Source organism: Haemaphysalis longicornis, unplaced genomic scaffold, assembly GCF_048455015.1.
Source record: "Haemaphysalis longicornis isolate Haplotype H1 unplaced genomic scaffold, Haemaphysalis longicornis Haplotype H1 scaffold_10, whole genome shotgun sequence".
Classification (NCBI taxonomy): domain Eukaryota; kingdom Metazoa; phylum Arthropoda; class Arachnida; order Ixodida; family Ixodidae; genus Haemaphysalis; species Haemaphysalis longicornis.
The window spans coordinates 123,633,579-123,656,525 of NW_027526204.1; the positions used below are offsets into that span (position 1 = coordinate 123,633,579).

At 48.4% G+C, this 22,947-nt stretch overlaps 1 protein-coding gene across 1 annotated transcript in view; it reads left to right on the forward strand.

Moving 5' to 3' along the window:
- The first annotated feature begins 9,013 nt into the window (after window positions 1–9,013).
- The window catches only part of LOC144160075 (uncharacterized), a 31,668-nt gene continuing 17,734 nt past the window's right edge, over window positions 9,014–22,947 (forward strand). Inside the window, exons 1-3 of the mRNA XM_077691684.1 lie at window positions 9,014–9,186; window positions 15,516–15,765; window positions 16,786–17,006. Of these exons, the coding sequence (XP_077547810.1) occupies window positions 9,112–9,186; window positions 15,516–15,765; window positions 16,786–17,006 (546 nt within the window). The 5' untranslated portion in view covers window positions 9,014–9,111. The remainder of the gene's footprint in view (window positions 9,187–15,515; window positions 15,766–16,785; window positions 17,007–22,947) is intronic.

A 22,947-nucleotide genomic window follows, 5' to 3' on the forward strand; every position in this document is an offset into this window, starting at 1 on the left:
CGGTATTCTTGCTAGGCTAGGCCATTCAGGCACTGCGGCGTCTTTTGAACGTCGATCGGTACGTTGACGACCTGCCCCGTTATGCCACACTGATTAGCGCCGTGCGTGAGGCGTCGAATGTTCGTGAATGGTATGCGCGGCGAAACCGTGCGTTTCCTCAACTTCGTTAAGCAGAGGTAGCGATGCATGGTCTAGGTGGGTAAACGAAGCCGTCCGTCGGGCTAAACTGGGGAAGTTTGTTTTGGCCGCGCCGGCGGCTTTCAAAAATGGAGGCGAAAAGCAAAAACGATTGCGTGTACGAGATTTCGGCGCATGTAAAATATCCCCAGGTGGTCAAAGTTACAATCCGGAGCCCTCCACTACGGCGCGCCTCATCGCCTGCGTTGCGTCGGCGCGTTAAACCGTACGGTCGATCAAGTTTGCCTTGAAGCAGGAAGTCCCGGCCCGCCTTGTAAATATTCATTTGTTCATGGTCGGACTCAGCGGGAAATGACTCGCGTAGAGCTTGCTTCGCAATCTTCCGTTTCTCGTAGTCGCGAACGGAACTCAACGTAGGAAAGCTGGTGTCAAACCATAGCCTGTCGCAGACACGACAGCTGTGGCCAAACTCGGTGCTTAGGAATTCGCGCTGGAACCGGCCGTTCGCGCCACCCATGGATTTGCGGTCTTGGCGTTCGAAGTTTCCCATCACTCGAAGTCCGGGGTCGTTTTTCTGGTGATTCTGTTTACACTCTACGTCACGAGTGCGGTACTCGAGATCTTCCACTATTTGCTTCCGTTTAGGCGCGGCGGCTGGGGCACTATACACGGGGTTGGATTGTAGCCGTCTACATCATATGTTCTCGAGCATAGACACAACGGAGTTACATAGTTTATAGTTCTTCGGCCGACCCATGTTGTGCGGGGGTGTAAACGATGCGCTTGGCGCGGAGTCATGGGGCGCGGTGTGTTGAAGACGCGGCGACGCAGTAACGTCATAACTTGGCTAGGCTTGGCTCCGCCTACGCAGCTACGCGAAGGCCGTGCCGGGAGCGTGGTGCCGGAAAAGGTTTTTAAGTGCGGAACCCTTTAGAGACCCACCTTGTCGCCGTAGCTCGATCGCTGTTACAGTGTCTAGCCACTGCCGGAATCAGGCGGCGCAGTGAGATTACGGACCCAAGTAAAGCCCCACGACGTTAAGGCGTAACGGATCCAAACAGAGGCTTTGAAAAACAAGCGTTTATATAGTCATAACGTTCGAAACTCCTGAACGTCTGCTCTTGTCATACATCTCCCCGTTGTTTAGCGCAAATAAAACCGCAGGTACATCTGAGACACAATCTGTGTATATAACCGGCAGCCCCCGCGTCCATGACAAGCACCCGTTGGGTTGGTTTGTACGATAGTAAGTGGAAAAAGTGGCAGGCAAAAACGACGTGTTCCAAACTGCGCACTAAGGCTGGTAAGGATGAAAGCAAGTACAAGAAGAACAAAATGCCCGCTCGCGCTGTTCTATAGGTAGCACTGCGAAGGTGGGAAATTTGAATTGCATTGTACAAACCTCCATTCAATTCATCAAGAGAGGAGTGAGACAGGGCGGCGAAGAGCGTGATGGGGGATAGCAGCGAGCATATAACGGCGCCACAGCCCGTTATGGCGAAACACTGCGGTGCACTTGCGACAGTTTTCAGATTGAGTGGAACGGCTTTAATTTTTTATTATTATTAATACCCACCGGAAGAAGATCAAGCTTAAACAGCTCCGCTGTTTAAAAAAAAGGTAAAAGGTCTCTATATTTTGATATAAGAAGGCTTATACTGCCCCTGAAAACAATCTCTTCCAGTTTAGAGGTAAAGCCGACTTTTAAAAAAACCGATGTAAGCTTGGTTTTTGTAAGCTGGCTTTCCGACATTGCCTGTTCTGCAGTGAAGCATGCTCATCTACGGAGAGAGTACGATTACAGGAAGCGGCTCTAACTCTTGTGGTATTGAAAGTATCCCGAAACCAATTACATGACAACTGCCAGCTGAGACAACTCTAACGAAACTTCCCTGGTCATGTCTCACAGAGTGGAAGGGCACTGATTTTTTTGTTGTTGTGCTTCTCGATGGTCGCGCCAATGCGGGGCACTCTTCTTCTTCATCTATTGTTTCGATTTAGCTTTTATCTCGACTCCCTTCGAAGGCGCATCTTAACCCGCGTTTCTTTCGCTTCTTTCCGTAGAAGGTCTAGGGGAGGGCGATTGCCTGAATAACTTTTCAATTGATCGATTAATGCTTTAGTCTTAATTAATTTTTAACCGGTTAATCGGGTGAAGTCAGTGAGAAAAATGAAACTAGAGAGAGAGAGAGAGAGAGAGAGAATAAACTTTAATTAATCCAGAAAATGCTTGAGAGAGGCGTCCTTTGAGCTCGGGCCGCGTCGACAGCCCTTTCGATCAGGCGCAGCTGATCTTCGAGGCCGGAGCTGGCCAAGGCTCTCTCCCAAAGCTCTGTGGAAAGGTGGATGTTAGGGGGGTCTAGGGTGGACTTGTCACAGCCGCCCACTATGTGTCTGAGAGTCCCAGGCTCTCCACAGAAGCGGCAAAGGGGAGAAACGTGTGTCCGGTCAAAGAGGTGTAGTCTGGTGGGATGCGGGAAGGTGTTGACCTGCAGGGCACGCAGTAACCTTTCCTGATCTCTCGGTAGCGATTTGTGTGGTGAAGAGTAGGTTTTACGGGACAGCCTATAGTGTTGCGTGATTTCCTGGTAGGTGACAAGAGGTTGCATGCGCTCGGGCTCGGCTTCGGATTCACCAGCGCTGGCTCGGCGGGTCAAATCTAGTGCTAGGTTGAAATTGTGCGCTAAGCAATCCCGTCAAGGTTAATATTTGGGTTCAAATAACCCGCCTTACGTCACAACACAACGCGAGGCAAGTATGCTCAGATTATGCTGCTGAGTCCTAGGACGCAGTTTAGATCCCGGCCACGGTGGCTGGTCGTCAGATGGGGGCGAAAAGCGAAAACCCCCGTGTGTTCTAGATTTCGGCGCATGTAAGGTTCACCAAATGATCAAAATAAATTCGCAGAACTCCACTACGACGCGGCTTATAGCCCAGGTGTAGCTTCGGTGCATTAAACCCAACAAAAAATTAATCAAGAATGCTCAGATGTGATAGGGATTAAAACTGCCAGCTGTTATTCAAGACATACGGAAAAATGGCTACTCTTAATACAAATATACGCGGTAGAAGAAGCGACGAGCAGGCAATCACACCATTTTATCGTTGTATAAACTAACTCTGGTGCAAGTAAATCATAATTAATCGGCCTCCTTTGTAGTAACAGCCAGTGCCGACGTTCCTGGTTGTAGAAGCAGTGCTAGTGATGAACGCGGTAATAAGCGTCCAAAACATAAAGACACGCAGAGCGCTAACTTAGATTCAAATTTTGTGTGTCTTCCTTATGTTTTGGTCCCTCGTCTCGTCCTGCGCTTTAAAACACCGCCAGCCATGTACAAACAAGCCCAAACTACAACACTGATAAGCGTGCCGCCCGCCTCAGCGCCATGATAATGATGGTCTGCTTGCCTAATCGGGCCGGGGAGCATAGTGATATTACTTTTACTATTTTATAGTAACATTGTTATTAAGAAATTATTTTTATCCTTTTTCTTAAACTAACGAAACTGATTAATCGAATAATTACCCTATGAAGGCCTGCCGATCAATCGGGTTAAAATTTCTAACCACCGCCCTGCCTTAGACTAATGACCAATCCAACGTAAACATTTAATCAAAAGAACGCTGGGACGTCCGTTTGTACACTTCTGTTCTGTCTCAAGTACGCCCGAGATTCGCTTTGTGCTAACAATGGATGACATGTACGAACAGTTTCACTAGTGCTAGTAGAGTTTAGAGAGAACATCGTGTTGACGCTCTTCGTTACGGCAGAAATGCGTTTGCAACGGGCGCAGAAAACCGTTTCAAGGAAACGGGCGACGCAAAAAGAAAACGACCCGACAAACCTCACAGGGCGTGCGAAGATGCGGTATCCATACAAAAATGTGTATAGAGTAAACTCTCCTCATAACAAACTCCTCAAAACAGGACACTGGCTTCGTTGTGAGTGATGCTCCCTTAAAAGTGGGATTGCAGCTTTTTTTTTTTACATTTCCCGCCCGCTTACATTTCCTGCTTTTACATTTCCCCCTTTTTTACATTTCCCACGGGTTCAAATTAGTGGCACTATAGTGCCAATAAATAGTTCCAAATTAAAGTCCCCCACTGCAGTATACTCCACTGAGTAAACTCTCCTCATAACAAACTCCTCAAAACAGGACACTGGCTTTGTTGTAAGTGATACTTCATGAAAAGCGGGATTGCAGCTTTTTTTTACATTTCCCGCCCGCTTACATTTCCCGTTTTTACATTTCCCCTTTTTTTACATTTCCCACGGGTTCAAATTAGTGGCACTATAGTGCCAATAAATAGTTCCAAATTAAAGTCCCCCACTGCAGTATACTCCATTGCAGTATACCCCCAGTATACCTAGTATGCAGTACACCCCAGGGCAGTATACCCACTATATCCAGTATGCAGTATACTCCGCTGCACTAGACCCCCAGTGTACCTATTATGCAGCATATACTGCATTGGAGCACTGTGAAACACTTTGAATAAAGCGAGATTTTGAATAAGTGCTTTCGATTTAATGAGGATTTATTCGTTATAGATTTTTTTCTCAAAATATCGTTAGCCAGACTCCCGCAGATGTTTTATTACAACTCCTTTTCTTTTTCTTGGGTAACCTCGACGAATCATGGATAGGTTCAAGTTTCCAACCGTGCCGAGACGAGATGTCCCACGCCTGCTGAGCCTTGATAGCTTGAGTAACCATGTGCTATTACAACTTCAAAGACGACGACATGCGGGCCGCGGGGTAAGCCTTCGTTCGGAAGCTGTGCACCAGCAACACTGGGCGCACGGGCTTAAATTGAAAGCCTTAAGTATTGCCCAAGGAGCTCACATGTTGCGTCGCCAAATTTCTCGCGTTCCTAAACTTTACTTCAATCTTGTCACACGAGGCAGAATCGGCAAACTCGCCGAACTCCGAAAAGCGCTGTCAAAACGAAGACGCCTTATCTCTAATGCCTATCCTACCGCCGCAGTGTTTCGCAATCGTGTCAATTTAACCGTCATTATGTTTGCGACTGTACTTTCATTTCTCCTTGACCCTCGTCGTCGATCTCAACAAAATTTAGTGAGAGGACGGATAGTCGCCTTTCGTCGTACATGACCAAGTGCATATTGTCGTTATGCTGTCGTTAAAGTGGTGTGGGAAGGAATACACCCACTTTACACATGTTTATGCATTGGTTTGTTAGTGCAACCCACAAATTGTTTTCGATTGAAATGACATCTTATGTACCTACGCAATACAGTACCCGAGCCACCAGCGCATGTGGGTATATACGCATGGTTATCGTGGTTAGGGAAAGCAGGTTTAGATTTCTGCTATATGAAGTAAGACGATTGAACATGTGTGTATCAGTTCACCTATGGCGGAGGTATATAGCATTAATAATGCTGCTCGAAACGCTTAAGCCTGATGACTTGCTTCTAAGGGGAAAGCCTGGGGCAGTGTTCCGACGGAGTACTTTAGGGTCCCGGCTTGTCGCCGCAGCTCTTTCGCTGTCACGATGTCCAGCCACCGCCGCAATCAGGCCAAGTAGCAACATAACGGACCCAAACAGAGCACCACGGCGTAACGGCGCAACACATAAGCTTCGAAAAACAAGCGGTTTATATAGTCATAAGCGTTTGAAACTCCTCAACCGCTGGCAGTTGTCATACATGTCCCCGTTATTTAGCGCAAACAAAACTTCAGGCACATCAGGCTCGCGCTAGAACGTAAGGCGTACTGAAAGAGCACACAGGGTTACTCGTTTTCGAACGCCTCGCGCTAGAAAATGTCATCTCCATGGACAAAAACGCTTACTTACTTAAAGAACACATTGGCACACTCGTTTTCCAGCGCCTAGCGCAACTTATCGAACTTCTTAGCATGCTGCGGTGTGTGACACGAAGACAACTTACGGCCATTCTGTCTGTCATTTAATTACTTAAATCCGGTTCAACGCAAGAGAGCGCGTCACCGCCTCAGCAAGTGCGCGATTGCTCCTCTCACCGGCGCTTCTACGGCGCCCAATCAGCGCGCGCCGTGTGGCAAGAGAGAGGCTTACCTTATTTGGACGCACTTATACACGGTATGCTTCGCCCCTCCCCAGATTTCACGTTAGTCGAGATGGCCCGGGATTTTACCCGGTCATTCATCCCGAAAACCTCACGTGAGTGGAGCCACCTTCCCGCAGATGTCGTAGCCACACGTGGTAATCGTCTGTTTCACAGTGCATTGGCTAATTTTGTATAACCAGGCTAATTTATATTTTCTAACCATACTTGACATATTTTCAGTTTTTTTTTTCGCTTTGATTGATTGATTGTAGGGTTTAACGTGCTGACGCAACGAAGGCGATGAGGCGCGCCGTAGTGGAGGGCTCCGGATTAATTTCGAACACCTGGGGATCTTTAACGTGCGCCGAAATCTCGTACACACGGGCGTTTTTGCTTTTCGTTTCCATCAGAAAAGCGGCAAGGTTTTTTTTCGCTTTGTTTGTGCAACCACTCCCCTCTGCGATGCCTGTGGCCCTGAGGGTTTGATAAATAATAAATAAAATAAATAAATTCTCAGCAGGGCAGAAAAAAAGCATCATAAGCAAATCGAGGTGTCCCAACGGAACTGCAGAAAACGAACCCGTGCTTACTCACGTCCTTGAATTTTCTCACGACTTAAACCAGCTTGTTAGAGCCCCGTTCCACGACGCTCACGAAACGCCACTTAGGTGTGTCGTGTCCCTTTTTGTGAACGTGTGCACCTCCGACCTCTCCTTTATTTCAATTTGTTCACGCCAACTTCCCCAGGTTGACGCATTTTTTTTTTACCTTGGGCTAGATATATAGCCAACAACGGTGCCTACGCTGTCTCTTCTCGTTAACGTCGATACCCGGGTCTCTCTTCTTACACCAATCAACTTAAAGTAATGTCATCATCATCATCATTATTATTATTATTATTATTATTATTATTATTATTATTATTATTATCGTCAGCCTTCTTGTGTCCACTGCAGGACAAAGGCCTCTCCCATTTTCTTTAAGCCGTTTTTGCGATGCCCTAGTCCATTTTCTGCCTCGGAGTGTTGAGATTTCATACTGCCATCGACTTACTGGCTTCCCTCTGCCTGCAGGTCCGCCTCTCAGTAGCCGCTCTGCAATCCTGATAGTCCCACTTACACAGCAAAAACATAAATTACTGAAGCCAACTGGTCGGCACTGAGTAAACACTTTCAAAATAGCGCGGGCGCCTTAAAGGTACAATAAAAGCTGAGTAACTTTTAAAACGAAAGTGTTTTATTCCCGGATACACCACGATATCACTGACGTCATATCCGTCACGGAAATGACGTCAGTACAACGAAGCGATTGGCCTGTAAACGGCGCACCCCTGCACACGCGGTCTTCTTGCGGGGAAGCAACCTTTAGTGCTAAAGAGTACGTTATACTTAGGGTTGTTCGTTTTCGTGTTTTATACTTTAACAGGAAAATGTTTTATGCCGGGATACACGAAGATTTCACTGACGTCGTATCCGTCACGGAAATGACGCCAGTGCACCTCTGCCGAAGCGACCCGCCAGCAGGACGTCGCTCGCCAAGCACACCCACAAGACAGCCGCCGACCCGCAAATCATGCTCAGCTGCAGATTTCGCTGCACATTACACTATCGTGTTTTACCGATTCCTATGACAGAGGAATCAACATAATTTTTTTTGTTTCAAGTGACAGATCGCGCATTCCGTAGCCCTGTCAGTTTTTCTTCGACAGCCAACGATTCCTTGTTTGCTGAGAAAGAAATAATTAGAGCTTGAGTTTCTCTACCCCGTTTACCTTCCATTTTTTCGTAACGTTTCCGAGCACATCACAAAGCGAGCCGAGCCCGGCGATACTCCATCGCCGCAATCGTTCTGAAAGCCTGTCCTTATTGGCTCTCAATTTTGTCGCGGCCAATCAGGAAGGGTTTATTTTATGCCATCTTGGTGTGGCGGTGTACCTTAAATTCGGACGCCAACCCCATGCTATTCATTGGCGGTGAAGGGTGACGTCGGTGAAGCTTTGCTGGGTATGTGCCTGGAACGTGCCTTACCCTGGTAGCAGGCATTGAAAATACGCTAGGAGTTGGTCATGTAATTTCGCGGGAATCTAGTTTCCCCTCAATCGCGCTAATTACACCTTATTTTGCCTCTGGCTGTGTCAAGTATACATGCTCTGGTGGTCTGGAGGAGCGGTAAGCTGTCGCGTTCGCCCGCAGGCATGCATCCTTTGACTGCGCTTGCACTCAAAAATAATTTTAATAAAATCGCAACTGAAACGCGGCCTACGACCTGGTATGTGACATCTTATTTTATGATGCGTGCTTGCTGTGGTTTACGTCTTTTTAAAATCGCGTGAGCATCAAAAGATCCATCAAACACTTATTTTACATTTACACGTCACTGCTGCCTCCATGTTTGTTACAGAAAACGCTTAAGAAACTCCACCAATCCCGTTTCACCATGCATTCGCGGATTGTGGTGTCACTAAGTGTAGTGCGCGAAAGTGGATGGGGCGTCGAAACCTGTTTTTACGTTTTTAGCATTTTCTGTTAATAAGCAACTGCTGCTGCTGCGAGTGGTATATTGGTATTCACAACGCTCTAATCTTCCGATGTAGGCGAACTTCTACACTTCAAACATCAGCGTCAGCTCGTCACACGTGCGTTTCGGTTATGAAGCGCATTTCGTGAAATTTGTGTCCAGCGAGAAGGAAAAGTCTTGACTCACCCTGGTCTGTCCCTGCCTTTTTTTCGTAGGCAGCAAGTTCCCGTGATTCTCAGCGGCTAAGGAAAAGGACACGGGCGTGGGGCAAGCGGATTTGCCGACGGCGAGTTGCTGCGTACCGTTGACCGGGCGAGCGCCGTGCCCTCATCGTCGTCGCCCCTGTCGTCGGCGAGGGAGGGACCGGAGGCGGCTGCAGCCACGGGTCACCAGGGCGGGGCCATGGTCCAGGCCTGTAACGCTGGACCAGGCCGCCACCAGGCTGACTGGGACATCAACGACAGCCACGTACCAAAGGTGCCGCCGCTGCACTGAACCGTTTTCAAATAATATAGTATACAGTACTATGCTATGCTATACTATAATATACTAACCTATACTATACTATACTATACTATAGTATACTATACTATACTATACTGTACTATAGTACAGTATAGTACTATAGTATTGTTTGTTGTTTTTTCGCGCAAGAATAAAAATCAAATCAAATCATACCATAATATATTATACTATAATATACTATGCTATGGAACTAAAGCGCGACACGCGTACACATGCAGGTGACTGACTCATGTATTTTATTTTCGCGGAATAAACCAGCGGAGTCGGAAGCGCGTCAACATCGGCAAGAAGTGGAAAATTGTTCGTGCTATGGTAATGTCAAAATAGATTTAAAGCGACAGGTTGTCCATGCTCGTCTCAGGGCCCGTACCGGGGAAGAAGGCTGCAAAAAAAAAAAACAAAAAGGTTATCAAATCTTAAAGTACTTATATTGTAACGGTGTGCTCGAAAACATTTTGAATGTTTACCACGGCGTAAAGAGAGGTGCACTGGTATACCTTTGAATGAGGGAAATCTGTTTGCGAATGAACGTCTGTCGCTTCTTTTTCTGTGTCTCTAGCGTCGTAAGAACATTTCGACGCAAAATACAAACGCACGCTTCCGCTATTGCGCATCGGTGCATACACATGTCTCTCACTCATAACAGGCGAATGAATCCGTGGGGAAGGCATAGCGCGGATACGAGGGAGTGAGAAGGTGTTGATTCTATTCGAGTATAAATATGTACAATGCACAGGCTCCGGTAATGTTCTTGCTTACGAGAAAAGACTCCTTGCTCCTTGGTTAGCCTGAGCGAAGGTAAGGACACAAAAACTGTATAGAAATGGTCGTGGACGATGTAAGCATTATCTGAACCAGATATAGTGAAATTTTCTGCTTTCATGTATCCTTCGGTAAGCGGAGAGTGGAATGCGTATAGTCACAATCTGTTCTTATGCTCCTTCGAATGCTCTTTGTTTGCTTTGTACTCAAACACGAGGCAAAAAAAACGCTTTTAATTCCTCTTTCTGGCAATAATATTTAGCACGATGGCAAGGGGTGACGTTATCCACACCATACACACTCAACCGCACGCATAATCGGAAGCTCGCTCCTTACAAATAGCGGACGCGTTGTTGTCCTTTTAAAGGTTCGCATTCCACTGGACGACGCATGAGAGTCCCTAATAGGGAAAGGGTACGGTCCAGCTTCTCAAGAGTGACTATGGCGTGCCATTTTATGCGCTGTCTGCGCATCCGCCATCATCCTCTCTTAGGCATCAGGGTTCTGCTCCTCTTTCCACCGCATATTTTCGAGAAGCCCCATCGAAATCAGACTCGTCATTACGCTGTTCGCGTCGGTGAAGAAGCCGGTCATCTCTCTGTTATTGAAGAGAATCTCATGATGATGATGATTCTCGCATGTCGGATATGTAAAAGTATAGTTTCGGTAACAGGCAGCAATACATAATATTCAGTGACTGAAAACCACAAATTCACAATTTATAGCATGTGTGATGGAGTAGAAAAATGGAGGGTCGCGTTTGGAATTATTATAGCGAGACCCCCCAGATTGTTTAAACTTACAAAAAATCAAATATTTCCTTCCATTCTATCTCGAGTTGGTCAGGCACGCACTGACAAGCAATCAAACCTGCAATTCCCGTGTCAAGGGAAACGGTCAAGGTATACCTATGCGAAGTTCCGGAAAGAAAAGTAGTAGGAAGTCAGACATCGGCGTCTGCCGCCGCCCTCCTCCAGGACAAATATTGGTGTTTTCGAACAACCGCTGTGAGCGTTATACTTCATGCCGTTTCTTTTGCTCAGGGAACTACTTTTAGGCCGAAGCAGAAGGGGGGAAAGGGGCCGAGGCGACCGTGTGAAAACCAGAAGCGCGAGTCTGGCGGAAGCCGCCGTCCAGGCGCCCTCCCAGAGGGTGCGATGAGCTGCGCACCCGCCACGAGTGGCGATCGGTCTGTGTCTGCAAGGGTGGCCTGTGCGTAATGGGCGCCGCCGCTGTCGACAACCGGTCGTTATATATATACGCGCTTGCCGACCGAAGCCGCATATCGCGCTGCATGCAAGTGAGGACGGCGCTGCTGCTATACATGGGTGCGACCCGATCACGAGCTGCGCGAGCCTGACCGCTGACCGCAGCAGCAACGACGGCGTATACTCAAAGATAGCACAACAGTGTACATCGCGAAACAGCGGCTTCGCATGTTCCACTCGCGGGCGCGTGCGGCGTGCCGCAAGGTACTGTTCTGGGCGCGTTGCTGTTCATCCAGGGGGAGAGGCGGATCCCGGTGTGTCTTTAAGGAAACGAGCGGAGCAGTCGACGGCGCTGCCACTTTAGGGCAGGCTGGCACATCCGTCATACCACGAAGCTCTTGACATGCGTGAGCATCTGTTGCTGACAGCGACGACAATCGACGTTTTCTCGCTTGTCGCTCTGTGAAGGGGGCGTTTGGTGGGAAAGCCTGACCAGGGTTGCGAGTACTAGGAACGTGGCGCGTTTCATGGCGGCTTACACGGCATTTTGTGCCGTCTCTGAGCTAGCCCTTAACAGAGGGGTCTGCAATGTTTTGTAGTCCGTTGCGTCCACGTATAATTGCGGAGAATGCACCCTACGTGACCTTTGCTTTGATCGCAGTGATGCGTTCCTTGTGCCGTATCACGACGTGCCCTTGGTTGTGATTGTGCAGTGGTTCCGGTCGAAGACTTCCATGACCAAGGCAGTTAACTATTAATCAAAAAAGCACACGCAAGTTGAGTAAACCCGCAGTTTTTGGGAAATGTTTTCATCCAGTGCACTTGTCCGCAGAGGCGAGGAAACGGGACTAGACTGGTTTGTTAATTTGCGCACTAACTCTCTAAAGCCGGGGATGATTACTAATTGATGTCACTCCTCTCTGTTCACTTTCATTTCAAAGCTCTCACTGCACTGCGCTAAAAAAATGTATATGGAGTCTGACTGGTGGAGCTGATGCTTCCCACATCACACCCTATTTTTAAAGTAAACATATACCACAACCAAATTAGTTACTTTATACTTAAGTTCGTTTACACTCACCTGAAGTAAATTTATACGTGACACAGTAAGCGTACCGGCCTTCTGGGTGGGGTCACTCATCGTACAGAAGCACCTGCTTTTTCTAACGAAAAAAAAAAATGTGCGCAGCTTTGCGGAGAAAAGTAATTCATAACAGAAAAAAAATTCACTCTGCTCAGAAGTAAATTTACACTACAACGGGGTAGACTTACTCCATACAAAATATATTCTGCTTGGGATTACGAGGCTCATATCGTACACGGATACGTGCCTTGGATACGTAGGGTGAATTATTTATTTAAACGTAACGACCAGCGCCTTTACTTTGGAGTTTTAATGAGTGACAAGTTTTCTACACATGGTTACACACCCATTACGCGAGTTATTCCTGAACACGCAGCGCTACGAGTTATATTGGATAAGGTAAAAATAGACGCCCCCCGTCGGCTGCATGCTCGTGTTGACATTTCAGACAGCTTTAAAAATGCAAAATTCAAGCGGGCAAAGAATGTGCAATTAAGACCAGCGTCCCTTGTCGAGATCCCCAGGTGGTCAAAATTAATCCGGATTCCTTCACGAGGGCGCGCCTCGTAGACCAAGCGTAGTTTGGGCGCGTTAACCCCCAAAATTTGAAGAAAGAAATTGTATCTACACTGTAGTGTCGAGACGTATCCACGAAGTGCCATACCGGGGCTTTCAGGGGAAGCGCTTGGTGTCTTGTATTAGTCAGTCCGGAATAGTTCTGGGCAGTTCGCGGACAGTCCAGGACTGCGGCCGTAATAGAAATTTTATGGACAAAAAAAGTAACATAGAGCTGCCCTGGAGCAGCACTGGCTTGCCCAAAATGACAAATCGAGAAGACCTGCTGAATCGCATGCAACAAGGCGCCAGTGGTCTGTTCCGCACGTCACTGAACGCCGCTTGCGATTCGCGGAGGACCTACAGATCAACGCGGCGAGATTTGGGAGCACGGCGGTCGCGGCGTATCCCTTCGCTTTGTCACTCCGGTGCGCGGGGTCGCACTGCGTTCCCCCATCAACTCCGAGGGGGCACCGATGGCCCGATTCGCATCAGGGTCCGCCGCCGCATTGTCCTGCCCTGCCTTTGGCACCGAGGCGGTGGGTGCAGTCACAATGGCGGCGTCGCAGAGCTGTCTCGACCAGAGGGGCTACCGGTAATCCTGTCGCGCGATCAGGGTGGTGACTCCGTTTTACGACTGGATATATTGCGACCCCCCCCCCCTTCTCCCGTGGAAGCTTGGTCAGATGTTATGTAAGCGAGAATAATAAGAACGCTGCGCAAATCCCGACAGCACAAATAGACGTCCACGAGCGACTGCCAAGTCTTTCTTGTTGCTGGCTTTGCGATAGTCTTGGTTTTTGTTGTTGCCTTGCAGTGATTTCCACACCCCATCGCTTAACTTCCCATTTTATTTTATCTGTATAAGAACAAGCAAATGCGGCGCTTTGCAGAAAGATTGTAGCAGCGAAGAGGGGGGAGAAACACGTGATATGTTTTGTTCCGTTTCGGCTAAGTGCAGTGTGTAGTTAAGTCAGTCGTCGCAGTGGAGGAGCAGGACGAAAAACTTCATTGGTGGCAAAAAATAGATCTTCGTCTTGCTTAAGCTTCTTAGTCTATGTACCATATTTACCGCGCCCAAAACGACGTTATATAGTTAGCGTCTAGCTTAATGCTAGACGCTATCTAGCGTTCTAGCATTAAGCTAGACGTTAAAGGGACGTTCGCTCCGAAGAAACGGTGCTCACATTAATATTTTTTTTAAACCAGAAGTCTTTTCTACTTTTCAATCCAAGTTCTTCTTTTGGCAGTACGTGCACTCGGACTCAGACAATCTCTTATCTGTATTAGGTGAGGCTCTCGCGCGTGACGACCGCAGGCTCCATAGAACAAGCAATGCCTTTCATACTTACGCCGTAGCTTCCACACAAGATCAACTGAAAAAAAAAATGCTGATATGTATCGATCGATGTTTGTATGATTGAAATCACGTGAAGGGAATGTCCGCACCTTTTGTAATCTCTTCGCCTATTCATGCGGCCTGTGGAGGACAAACATTAACGTCCATTCATTTCGATCTGATCACGTCATCCCCGAGTTTTCGGCTTTGTAACCCGAAGCAATGACAGTGACGTGCGGCGTCGGAAGCACACGTGATGGTTCCGCACCTTTTTGACCTAAGGCCTTGCGATGTGGTGAAGACAAGGTGGCGCATAAAAAGAGGGCGGGAAAGAGAGATGGTGGAGCTCTGATTTCGTTTGACGTTTAACGGCTCTGCAAGCATACAACTCATCGTTACGCATTGGCAGTACTTTAAAACCGCAAACGTTAGCAACACGCAACGAACTCCGGCCTCTAGCGGGTTCAAAGTTTTTTTCTTTTTGTTGCTAGGGTTACTCCCCGATTCTCACCATTCCTGAAGTTCCATCGCTATATGCCTGAATGGATTAGGATTGCATATGCTTGGGTGAGCTTGTATGAGGACGCACTGGGCGTCGTTTGACGTAGTACCAATCTCACGACAGCAAAGCGCACTACGTTTCGAATAATATTTTTGCGCTAAGCACTAAAAACTCCTTCGTTTTGGCGAGGTCACAATCCCTCAAACTCTAATGATGAAACCGGCTACAGAACAAGCACCGACTCCCAAATAACGGCCAGAGAAATGAAGATATATTAGTTTTCTTCAGAGTATACCCCTCCTGTAAAGTCTCCTTGCCAACTCTGATTCACTGTTCAAGGAGGCTTTGGAAGCTCTTGGATGCAAATGACGACGACACATCGGTTTTCCCTAACGGACGTCGGGTGTGTGACTGCGCATCTTCCAGCGGGGTTACGTCATTTCTGCGCTCATATACAAACATGAATTACTCGTTGTTCCGTCAGCGTACTGAGACTGGACAGGAGTAGCACATACGAACGGGCGCCCAGTGCATTACAGTGTATACCGGTGCCACAAGGAGTTTTGCTGCCCCTTTTGCTGACTCGAATGCAGGCAATCTTTAAATGAGTTCTCTTTGATCGCATGGGAATTTTTGCGTAGCCAGCCTGACCGACGCCGCTTTCTGGACCGTTCCTTCCATTACGGTCATTGCAATTGCTTTGTTGAATATGGGGTGGTTTTAACGCCAATTCTAGCGTAGGTCAGAAACATAAAGCTCACGCTGGCTTGCGGACAGCGTTGCTATACATTTGCACTTTTCATATAAGTAATCTCCTCTTCGTGCGTGCAGGTGAGCTCGTTCGACGAGTACCAGGAGTGGGCGGACGGCCACTGCCGCTACGTGTACCGGCCCGACTGTGAGGAGGCCCGGAGGCACGCCTCGGGCTGGGCCATGCGCAACACCAACAACCACAACGTGCACATCCTCAAGAAGTCCTGCCTGGGCGTGCTCGTGTGCAGCCTGCGCTGCGCCTCGGACGCGGGGCACCGCGTCCACCTTAGGCCCGCCATCTGCGACAAGGCGCGCAAGAAGCAGCAGGGTACACGTCGCCACACTTTGTCGTCACGCTCCCTTGTAATACGAGGGACGGACGAAGGACAACTCTCTCTGCCAACGATTACAGTAGAAAAGAACTGCATTGAAACTTTCCTCCGTCCGTCAAACGTACGGCAGTCGTGCACGTTTGAATTTGTAAATCAAGAAAATTAGCCGTGTAAATACATAACCAACTAAAAACTAACGAAGGAGGATTTTAAAATAGATGCTTGAGAAAACACGGCATTATTTAAGGCTCTAAAGCTCGAACCAATTATGGTTTTCAGTCTTCAGTATATAGAATACCGCACACTTTAAATTCACACCCATTATCTATTCTTTCTTTAGCAAACGCAGCCATATGAAGTCGGAAATTCAAAAAATGGGTTCAGGAAATGCTAGCCTATGAATACAAAGCGGTGGGATGATCAAGTTCATGAATTGTCTTGAATTGTTGCTGGCTCTTACTTGTACCGTTTTTTTTTTAATGAAGGCAAAGTTTGCCCCCATACTCTTAGTTTTGCCTTCGCATTTCCAATTCTATTATATAGAGCGTCGGGTTTCATTTTCATAATTTTGTTTTCTATTTGTATTGTATTTTGTATTTGTGTAACTTCACTTTGTTTTCTTTTTTTTTTTTTTAAACGAGGTTAGGCCAGTGTCAGGTGTTCCGACACCCTCTGCCTTCCCTTCGGCACTTTTGCTTTTACGTAAAACTAAAAATTATGTACCATTCTCAAGTACTATTAGTGAATACGCATCACAATGCCAGGCTTATAGCTGTATATGTACTTATTTCTTTTGCACAGAACTTCCAGTAATTATTAGCTATGGACTTCGGCGTATGTAGGTATCCCTACTACAATTGAAGCCCACTCTCCATCGTACGAGTACGCTCCGGTCAACCGGGATGGGGGTCGTGGTTGCTCACTTTGGAGGTTTTATACCGAGCGCTTTTTGTAAGCCGAATTCGCCTGATAGCGAATTCGCGCATTACAAGTCTTTCCGACTTGGCGCGACGCAGGCAAGCCGTGCCCGAACCGCCGCTGCCCGGGACGCCTGGAGGTTCAGCCCTGCCGGGGCCACTGCGGCTACCCGGTCACGCACTTCTGGCGCCACACGGAGTCTGCGGTGTTCTTCCAGGCCAAGGGCTTGCACGACCACCCGCCGCCCGAGCCCAAGGCCACGGCCGAAGCTCGCCGGGCGCTTAGGGCCAAGCGGGCCGGACTACCCGACACTGGAAAAGTAAGCGCCGCCAAGCACGTATACAGTAATACCTCGTTAACTCGGAGATAAGCGGATTTACGAGACAAGCAAAGTTGCGCGAATTGCCATAGAATATCGAGTTCTTCGTAAAAGATTCGCTACTTTACTTACCAGCTCTTCAACAGCAGCAGCTTCCAATCTTGCTTTTCATAAAGGTTTCAAAGAGAAGAAAAAAACATACAAGAGACGTTCACCGGCTGGGTTTTGTGGCACTGTATCGCAAAAGGGACCAGCGCTATCCATTGGGTGTTTCCGTGCACGACATACTTCTATCTTCTAGTACACTGTACCTCTGCGCAAGTAGTAGTAAGTAGTAGTAGTAAACTTTATTTTGTGAAAAGGGGTGAGGGAAAAGGAGGAAAGATCAAGGGATCCAAATTCCAGGACCCCAGAAGCTATTTGGCCATCCCTGGCCGTACTAAGCAGCGCAAGCTGCTGTGCAGGGTCCTAGCTGGACAGGGCTTTCTCCCGGGACTCTAATGAGGTTTGGTGGCTATTTATGTCCAATGTAATTGGGCGATTCCAGACTGTATAAAATAAACCGTCCTTCTGGTGACATTACTTGCAGTCCTCATTATACTTTGTTGGGAACATAAGTGATAGTCTGGACTTATGTAAGTAGGTGTTCGTCTGTATTTTTCTCAGATTTCTCGCTTCTTCAGCAGTTAGGCTTGGGTGTGGCGTAGACATTGTTCTTCGGTGAAGCCTATAGGATGTTAATTTGTCTGTGCCTTGACAGTAAGCAGGGAGGGCGTACGAATGTTCCGGGTCTCTGCGGTGTATGGTAGTCCTCGCAAGAGAATCGGCCGCCTCGTTACCCTCTAGCCCCTGATGGGCGGGAGTCCAGACAAGTGTGGGGTTCTGTTTTAGAATTTTTGGAAGAAGTCTTTCAGCATTCCTTGGGACGATGCCGCAGATGAAGTTTTTTATGGCCCTAGTCGAGTCAGGGATAATTATTGCGTCCTCATTCTTGAATTCAGCCCATTTGATTGCTAGTATGACGGCAGCAGTTTCTGCTTCTTGAATATTTAGTTGTTTGGTAATGATGACATCCAGCATCTTCCCATGTTCGTTGGTAGCTACGGCTGATGCATTGCCTTGCTTGTTTACGGCCGCATCGGTGTCGGTTGCGTTTGGATTGTCCTGATATGTTTTTTTTTCGAATGTAGCGAGTTCTTGCCAATCTTCTGCCCTTATTGTGAGTGGGGTCCATTTTCTTGGGAATTGGAGAGGTCTTGATACAGTGTCTTTGAGCTGGTGTTAAATCGACCATCCTATTAATGAAGGCTGCATGAACCTCCTGTCCAGATCTTCGGAGAATTTCTCTGCCCGTTATGGTCTCGAGGAGGCGTTCTTTCTGGGCATCTAATAGCGTGTTCTTGATTTCTCTGAAGGTGTTGTGTACGCCGAGCTTCGGGAATTTTTCGTTGGATGTGTAAATTGGTAGGCCTAGAGCGGTCTTGTGAGCTGTTCTTATTATTGCAGCGGCCCTTTCCTCTTGTTTGTGATCCATCCGGTGGAAGGGGAGGCTATATGCAATGCGGCTCATTATGAGAGCAGAGGGTGCCCTCTTCTCTTATGCCCTTCCTAGCTCTTGTAATCCTTCTTACTACTCTGGCCATCTGTTGAGCCGTCTTGCCAAGCTTGCTGAGAGTATTTGTGGCTTGATTGTCTTCCTGAATGACCATGCCTAGTATTTTTATTGCGGGGCGGAAAGGGATGTTCTGTCCATTCAGTATAATAGTCTATACCATCACGTGACGTGCCACAGGGTTGCTTGACGAAGTTGATGTGGCTCTAGGCGCAGACTTCACGTTCGGGGAAAACACCGGCTTTGTGGTAGGCGTGGCTAAGCGAGAAAAAAATCGAGGAACTTCGGCGCGGCAGCATCGCGCGAATCTTGTGAAACGGCCCGGGGCGGCGAAATTTTCGTTCCACTCTCAGTCAAGATTTACAGATATCCGCAGTTTGGCCCAAAAATACTTCGAAATAAAAGGCAACAAATACATGGGACGTATAGAAAATGGTTCGGTGCCGCGGAAAATTTCGACTCAGCTGATGTTTCGAGATATGCGAGTTAAGGTTACCGAGGTATTACTGTATAATATTAGTCATAGTGCAAGATGCTGTCTCTGGTACTTATCGGACGTCATTAGCCTCAAAGCCATCGGATGATAGTGACTCTGCGTGTTACGCGTCAAGCGCATTTGGTTTTCAGTTTCTGCCAGTGTTTTCGTTTTTCCTTACTTCTCCCTTTTCGCTTTTCCTCGGCTGCCTCGACCTCATGTTTTACATCATGTTTTTTACAACGAGGAACTCACCAACCTAACCCCCAGAAAAAGCATCAACCGCGGCCTACGCCAGTGCACCGCCATCATGCAAGTGGGGTTTACGAAAAAGCAGGAAGTCGTAAAACTGTACTCGGAAGAATCTACGAAGTGCGCTGCTTCCAGAAAATGCAGTTAGAGACCGAAAACAATCCGCCGAGGAAACCTCAAGAGTTGCGAAGGCCCGCAAAAGGTCGCGGCGCTCTTCTCTGCATAATAGACGCAACCTCAAGGCATGCGCCACAGTTTCGGGCAAGCTACATTCAGAGCAAAGGATGTTTTAGAAGGGAGCGTTTAGCGCCGTAAATGACCGTTTCGGCCGGCCGCGCGACACCATCGAGTGGCAAAGGGCGCTTCGGTTCGGCCTCGTCAATTGGAAAAAAGAAATCTTGCGGCGTCTCGGCGCCAACGCTCGCCAAAACAAACGAAAGCTGCTGCGGCGTCCGCTGGCTGGGCGCAGCTGCCCGACGACCACACCGCCGCTCTCCTCGCATGTGCCCGGGGACTGCAGTGTACGGCGATCGGCGGCGTGTAGCGAGCCAGCGAGCTCCATTTGTCAGGCGGGTGGGCACGGCCGCATCTCGCGCGCGGCGGCGCGCAAACAAGCGGCTATTTGCCTCTCAAACGCAGGCTCCCGTTGAAAAATGACCGCCTTCCCATTCCCGGTATAAACGGCCGCCGGCGTGTCTTCGCCTCTTGTCTTTCGCAGAAGACCGGAACGTCAGTCGATCACTCGGCGGCGTCGACCTTGCCTTCCCCCCCTCCTCATGGATGATTTTCTCGGTCGCACCACGGCGCCTCGGCTGTTGCGAAGCCGCATGGAAGTGTCACGGCGCGCTCGGCATCACCTGGGGATGAGCGCGCGCTTTTTTGAAGACCTGCGCGCGCCCTCCGGACGGCCGCTTCGATGGCAGCGGAGCCTGTGAAGCGGAGAGCGGGCGGGACCCGTAGGTCAGCGGCCCGCCCGCAAGCAGGGCGTTCCGACACGTGGCGCGTGCCGCGTGTCGTCTTCTTGATGTTTTAGAAAGGAGACGCGGATGAGGATGACGGGATGAGAGGATGACACAGACTCGGTTGTGTCTGGGCTAGAAGGTGCGGGGAATAAATGCTGCGCGAGGCAAGCGACCACGTCTTCGAGAATGTCAGCACGTTCACGTCTTTTAGAGTGATTGCTGTAGCTGCGTGTGCTTCGCGATCTTCGAAGAAGTCGGCGTGAAAGGTCAGCAGACTACTGCGGCACGTCTCCGAAGCTGCGGTCACTGACAGGGCATCAGCCCTTATTGCGAGTCTAAAGAAACCGGATATCTACTAAATAATTACCTATAAAGCGGTGAAGAACATTATTTCCAAGTATAAGGGGCTTCCTACTTGAACGCGGGATAAGCCAAGTCCGTGCGTCAGCATATTCAATCCCCAAACCGTAGCTGGTCCTCCAGGTTCGAACTGCAGAGACCGAGGCCTCTCACCAATCCAGAGTTGAGGATAATGGGGGCTGCTGGTGTGTTATGACAAGACCGGCTTGTGTCGTACAGTGTGGGATGTTGTTAGTGTTACAGTGTGCGTATATGGGTGGATTTATGTATGGCTGGATGTATGATCTGCGGTAAGCTAAGAAGTGGTTTTCAGTTGGTCGGTAGCTGCCGCCAGAATACATCCTCCTCTAGGATAAGCTTCTTGTGCTGTAGTGGGTACAGGTACACCTGACGTGACTATAGCTGTGGAAGGGTCCCGTTCTTCGGCTTGATCTCCTCTGGGTTGCGGGAGCCTGATGCTGTTCTATAGGAGGCTGCGTGCTCCGGATGCAGCGTGTGGTCGATGGTCTCTGTCGAGCCATGTGTAGCCGGCCGTCCATATGTGTACTGTGGGTGTGATGCGGTCCTTGTGCGTCTTCAGGGTTCAAATAGCGAGTGTTGAGATGCGACCGTCGCTTTAGTTTCTGTATCCTGGCTTAGAGCCCGTGGTCACGTGCAGGTATTATTTCATAGTGGCTAGCAATAGCTTAATGGGGGCCAGTTGGTTCGACAGGATCTTGTCTTGGTTGTTTTTTTCTCTTCTAGTGTCCGCGTTTTTCTTGCGCCTTTAAACCCTGTGTTCATAGTGGCATAAGTCGTCACCAGCCCGACGTCCGCTTCTCTGGCTTCGACAACAGTCACCGCGGCGACAGAGTAAAAAACGTAGTGTGGGCCGCGTCCGAAAATGGCACTTGTGTTGGAGGAATTCTGCCCGTGCTTGCCTTAGTATTCTTCTACCATAGCATTCTTGTGCTGGCAAAAAAATGTTTCGTTAAAACGTTGCCATACATCTCCCTTTTGGTTAAAATTCATCCCCATCATACCATCGGGGTTGAAGTCGGTTTTTCCTCATAACGCGCAGGCTTGCAGTAAAGCATTGTTTACGGGCATTTATGGGTGAGACTTCCGTACTGTAAAGCGCAGCTTTTGGCTGGGCTTCCCACATATCCCTATGCTACATCTCACGAATACAGAGACCTCAAGCGAACATATAGCTTCATGACGGGATCAGTAAGCCGAATCTGTTCATGGTTCGAGGCTAGTGTTGTCCTAATCAATAGGCCAAACAGTGCATTATGGACGGTTAATAAAGGTAATCTCTTAGTTCACCATACGTGTCAAGCAAACAATGTATTGTTTTTCTGTGTGTGCACGTGCACAGCCATCGTGGCTCAGTGGACGAGTCGTTGAGCTACTGCAAGCGAACTCTAGGGTTCGATTTCCGGCCGTGGCTGTTCGCATGTGTCGGGATTTCGCACACTGATACGACACACAACTAGTCTAAAATATGCCGCTGCTTTTTACTCTTGCGCGCCTCATAGCCTGCAGATGTAGCTTTGACTCACCTGATCCCAATATTAGCACCTCTCTTTTGGAGGTAGATGATACGGCGGTCGGATTGATCTCCTTAAAACGCTTATATGTAGGCCTATTTTTGTTCTATTTTGTCGACATTACTCTCTTTTATAGTTCTATAACAAGGTTTGAATTCTTTGAGGTTCTTTTTTTGGGCCTTTGAGGTCGGCTACGCGTGCCCTTTCTTTTGCGTGATGAACACTCATTCGCTATAGCTTTCTCTCGGCAGTCTCTTTACTCTTTCTCGTGCTTTTACTCAACCGTCGAACACGGATACGCAAATTCACTCAAGCGTTTAGGAGATTTACGAAGAGTGACAGAGTGAGTGTGTGAGAGAGAAATGGAGATAACGTATGTAAAAATGGTCAAGAGAAGACGGTACTTGCGATTCCATGGGTCCCATTCTCATCCCTGTTACCACTGGGATAAACGCAACAACTTGGTCAATTGCGTTGCTTTTAGGAATAAACATAAAAGGGCTACACAGACGCAGGGCAACGCACGCAACAACACCGGTAAACGCAACAACACTCGCTTTGAGCCGGCACCGGTCAGAGCTAATGGTCATATATTCACCGCGGAGCAGTTCAGTCTGAAACGGAGTTGCTCAAAAGCGAACTTCGGCGGCATTGATGAGGAAGGGGGGAGGGGGGGGGCGAGTTCGGAGTCCTTTTAGGACGACCGCAGTCGCACAGTGGAAGAGGGGGGATCTCAGCGCGGGGTTCC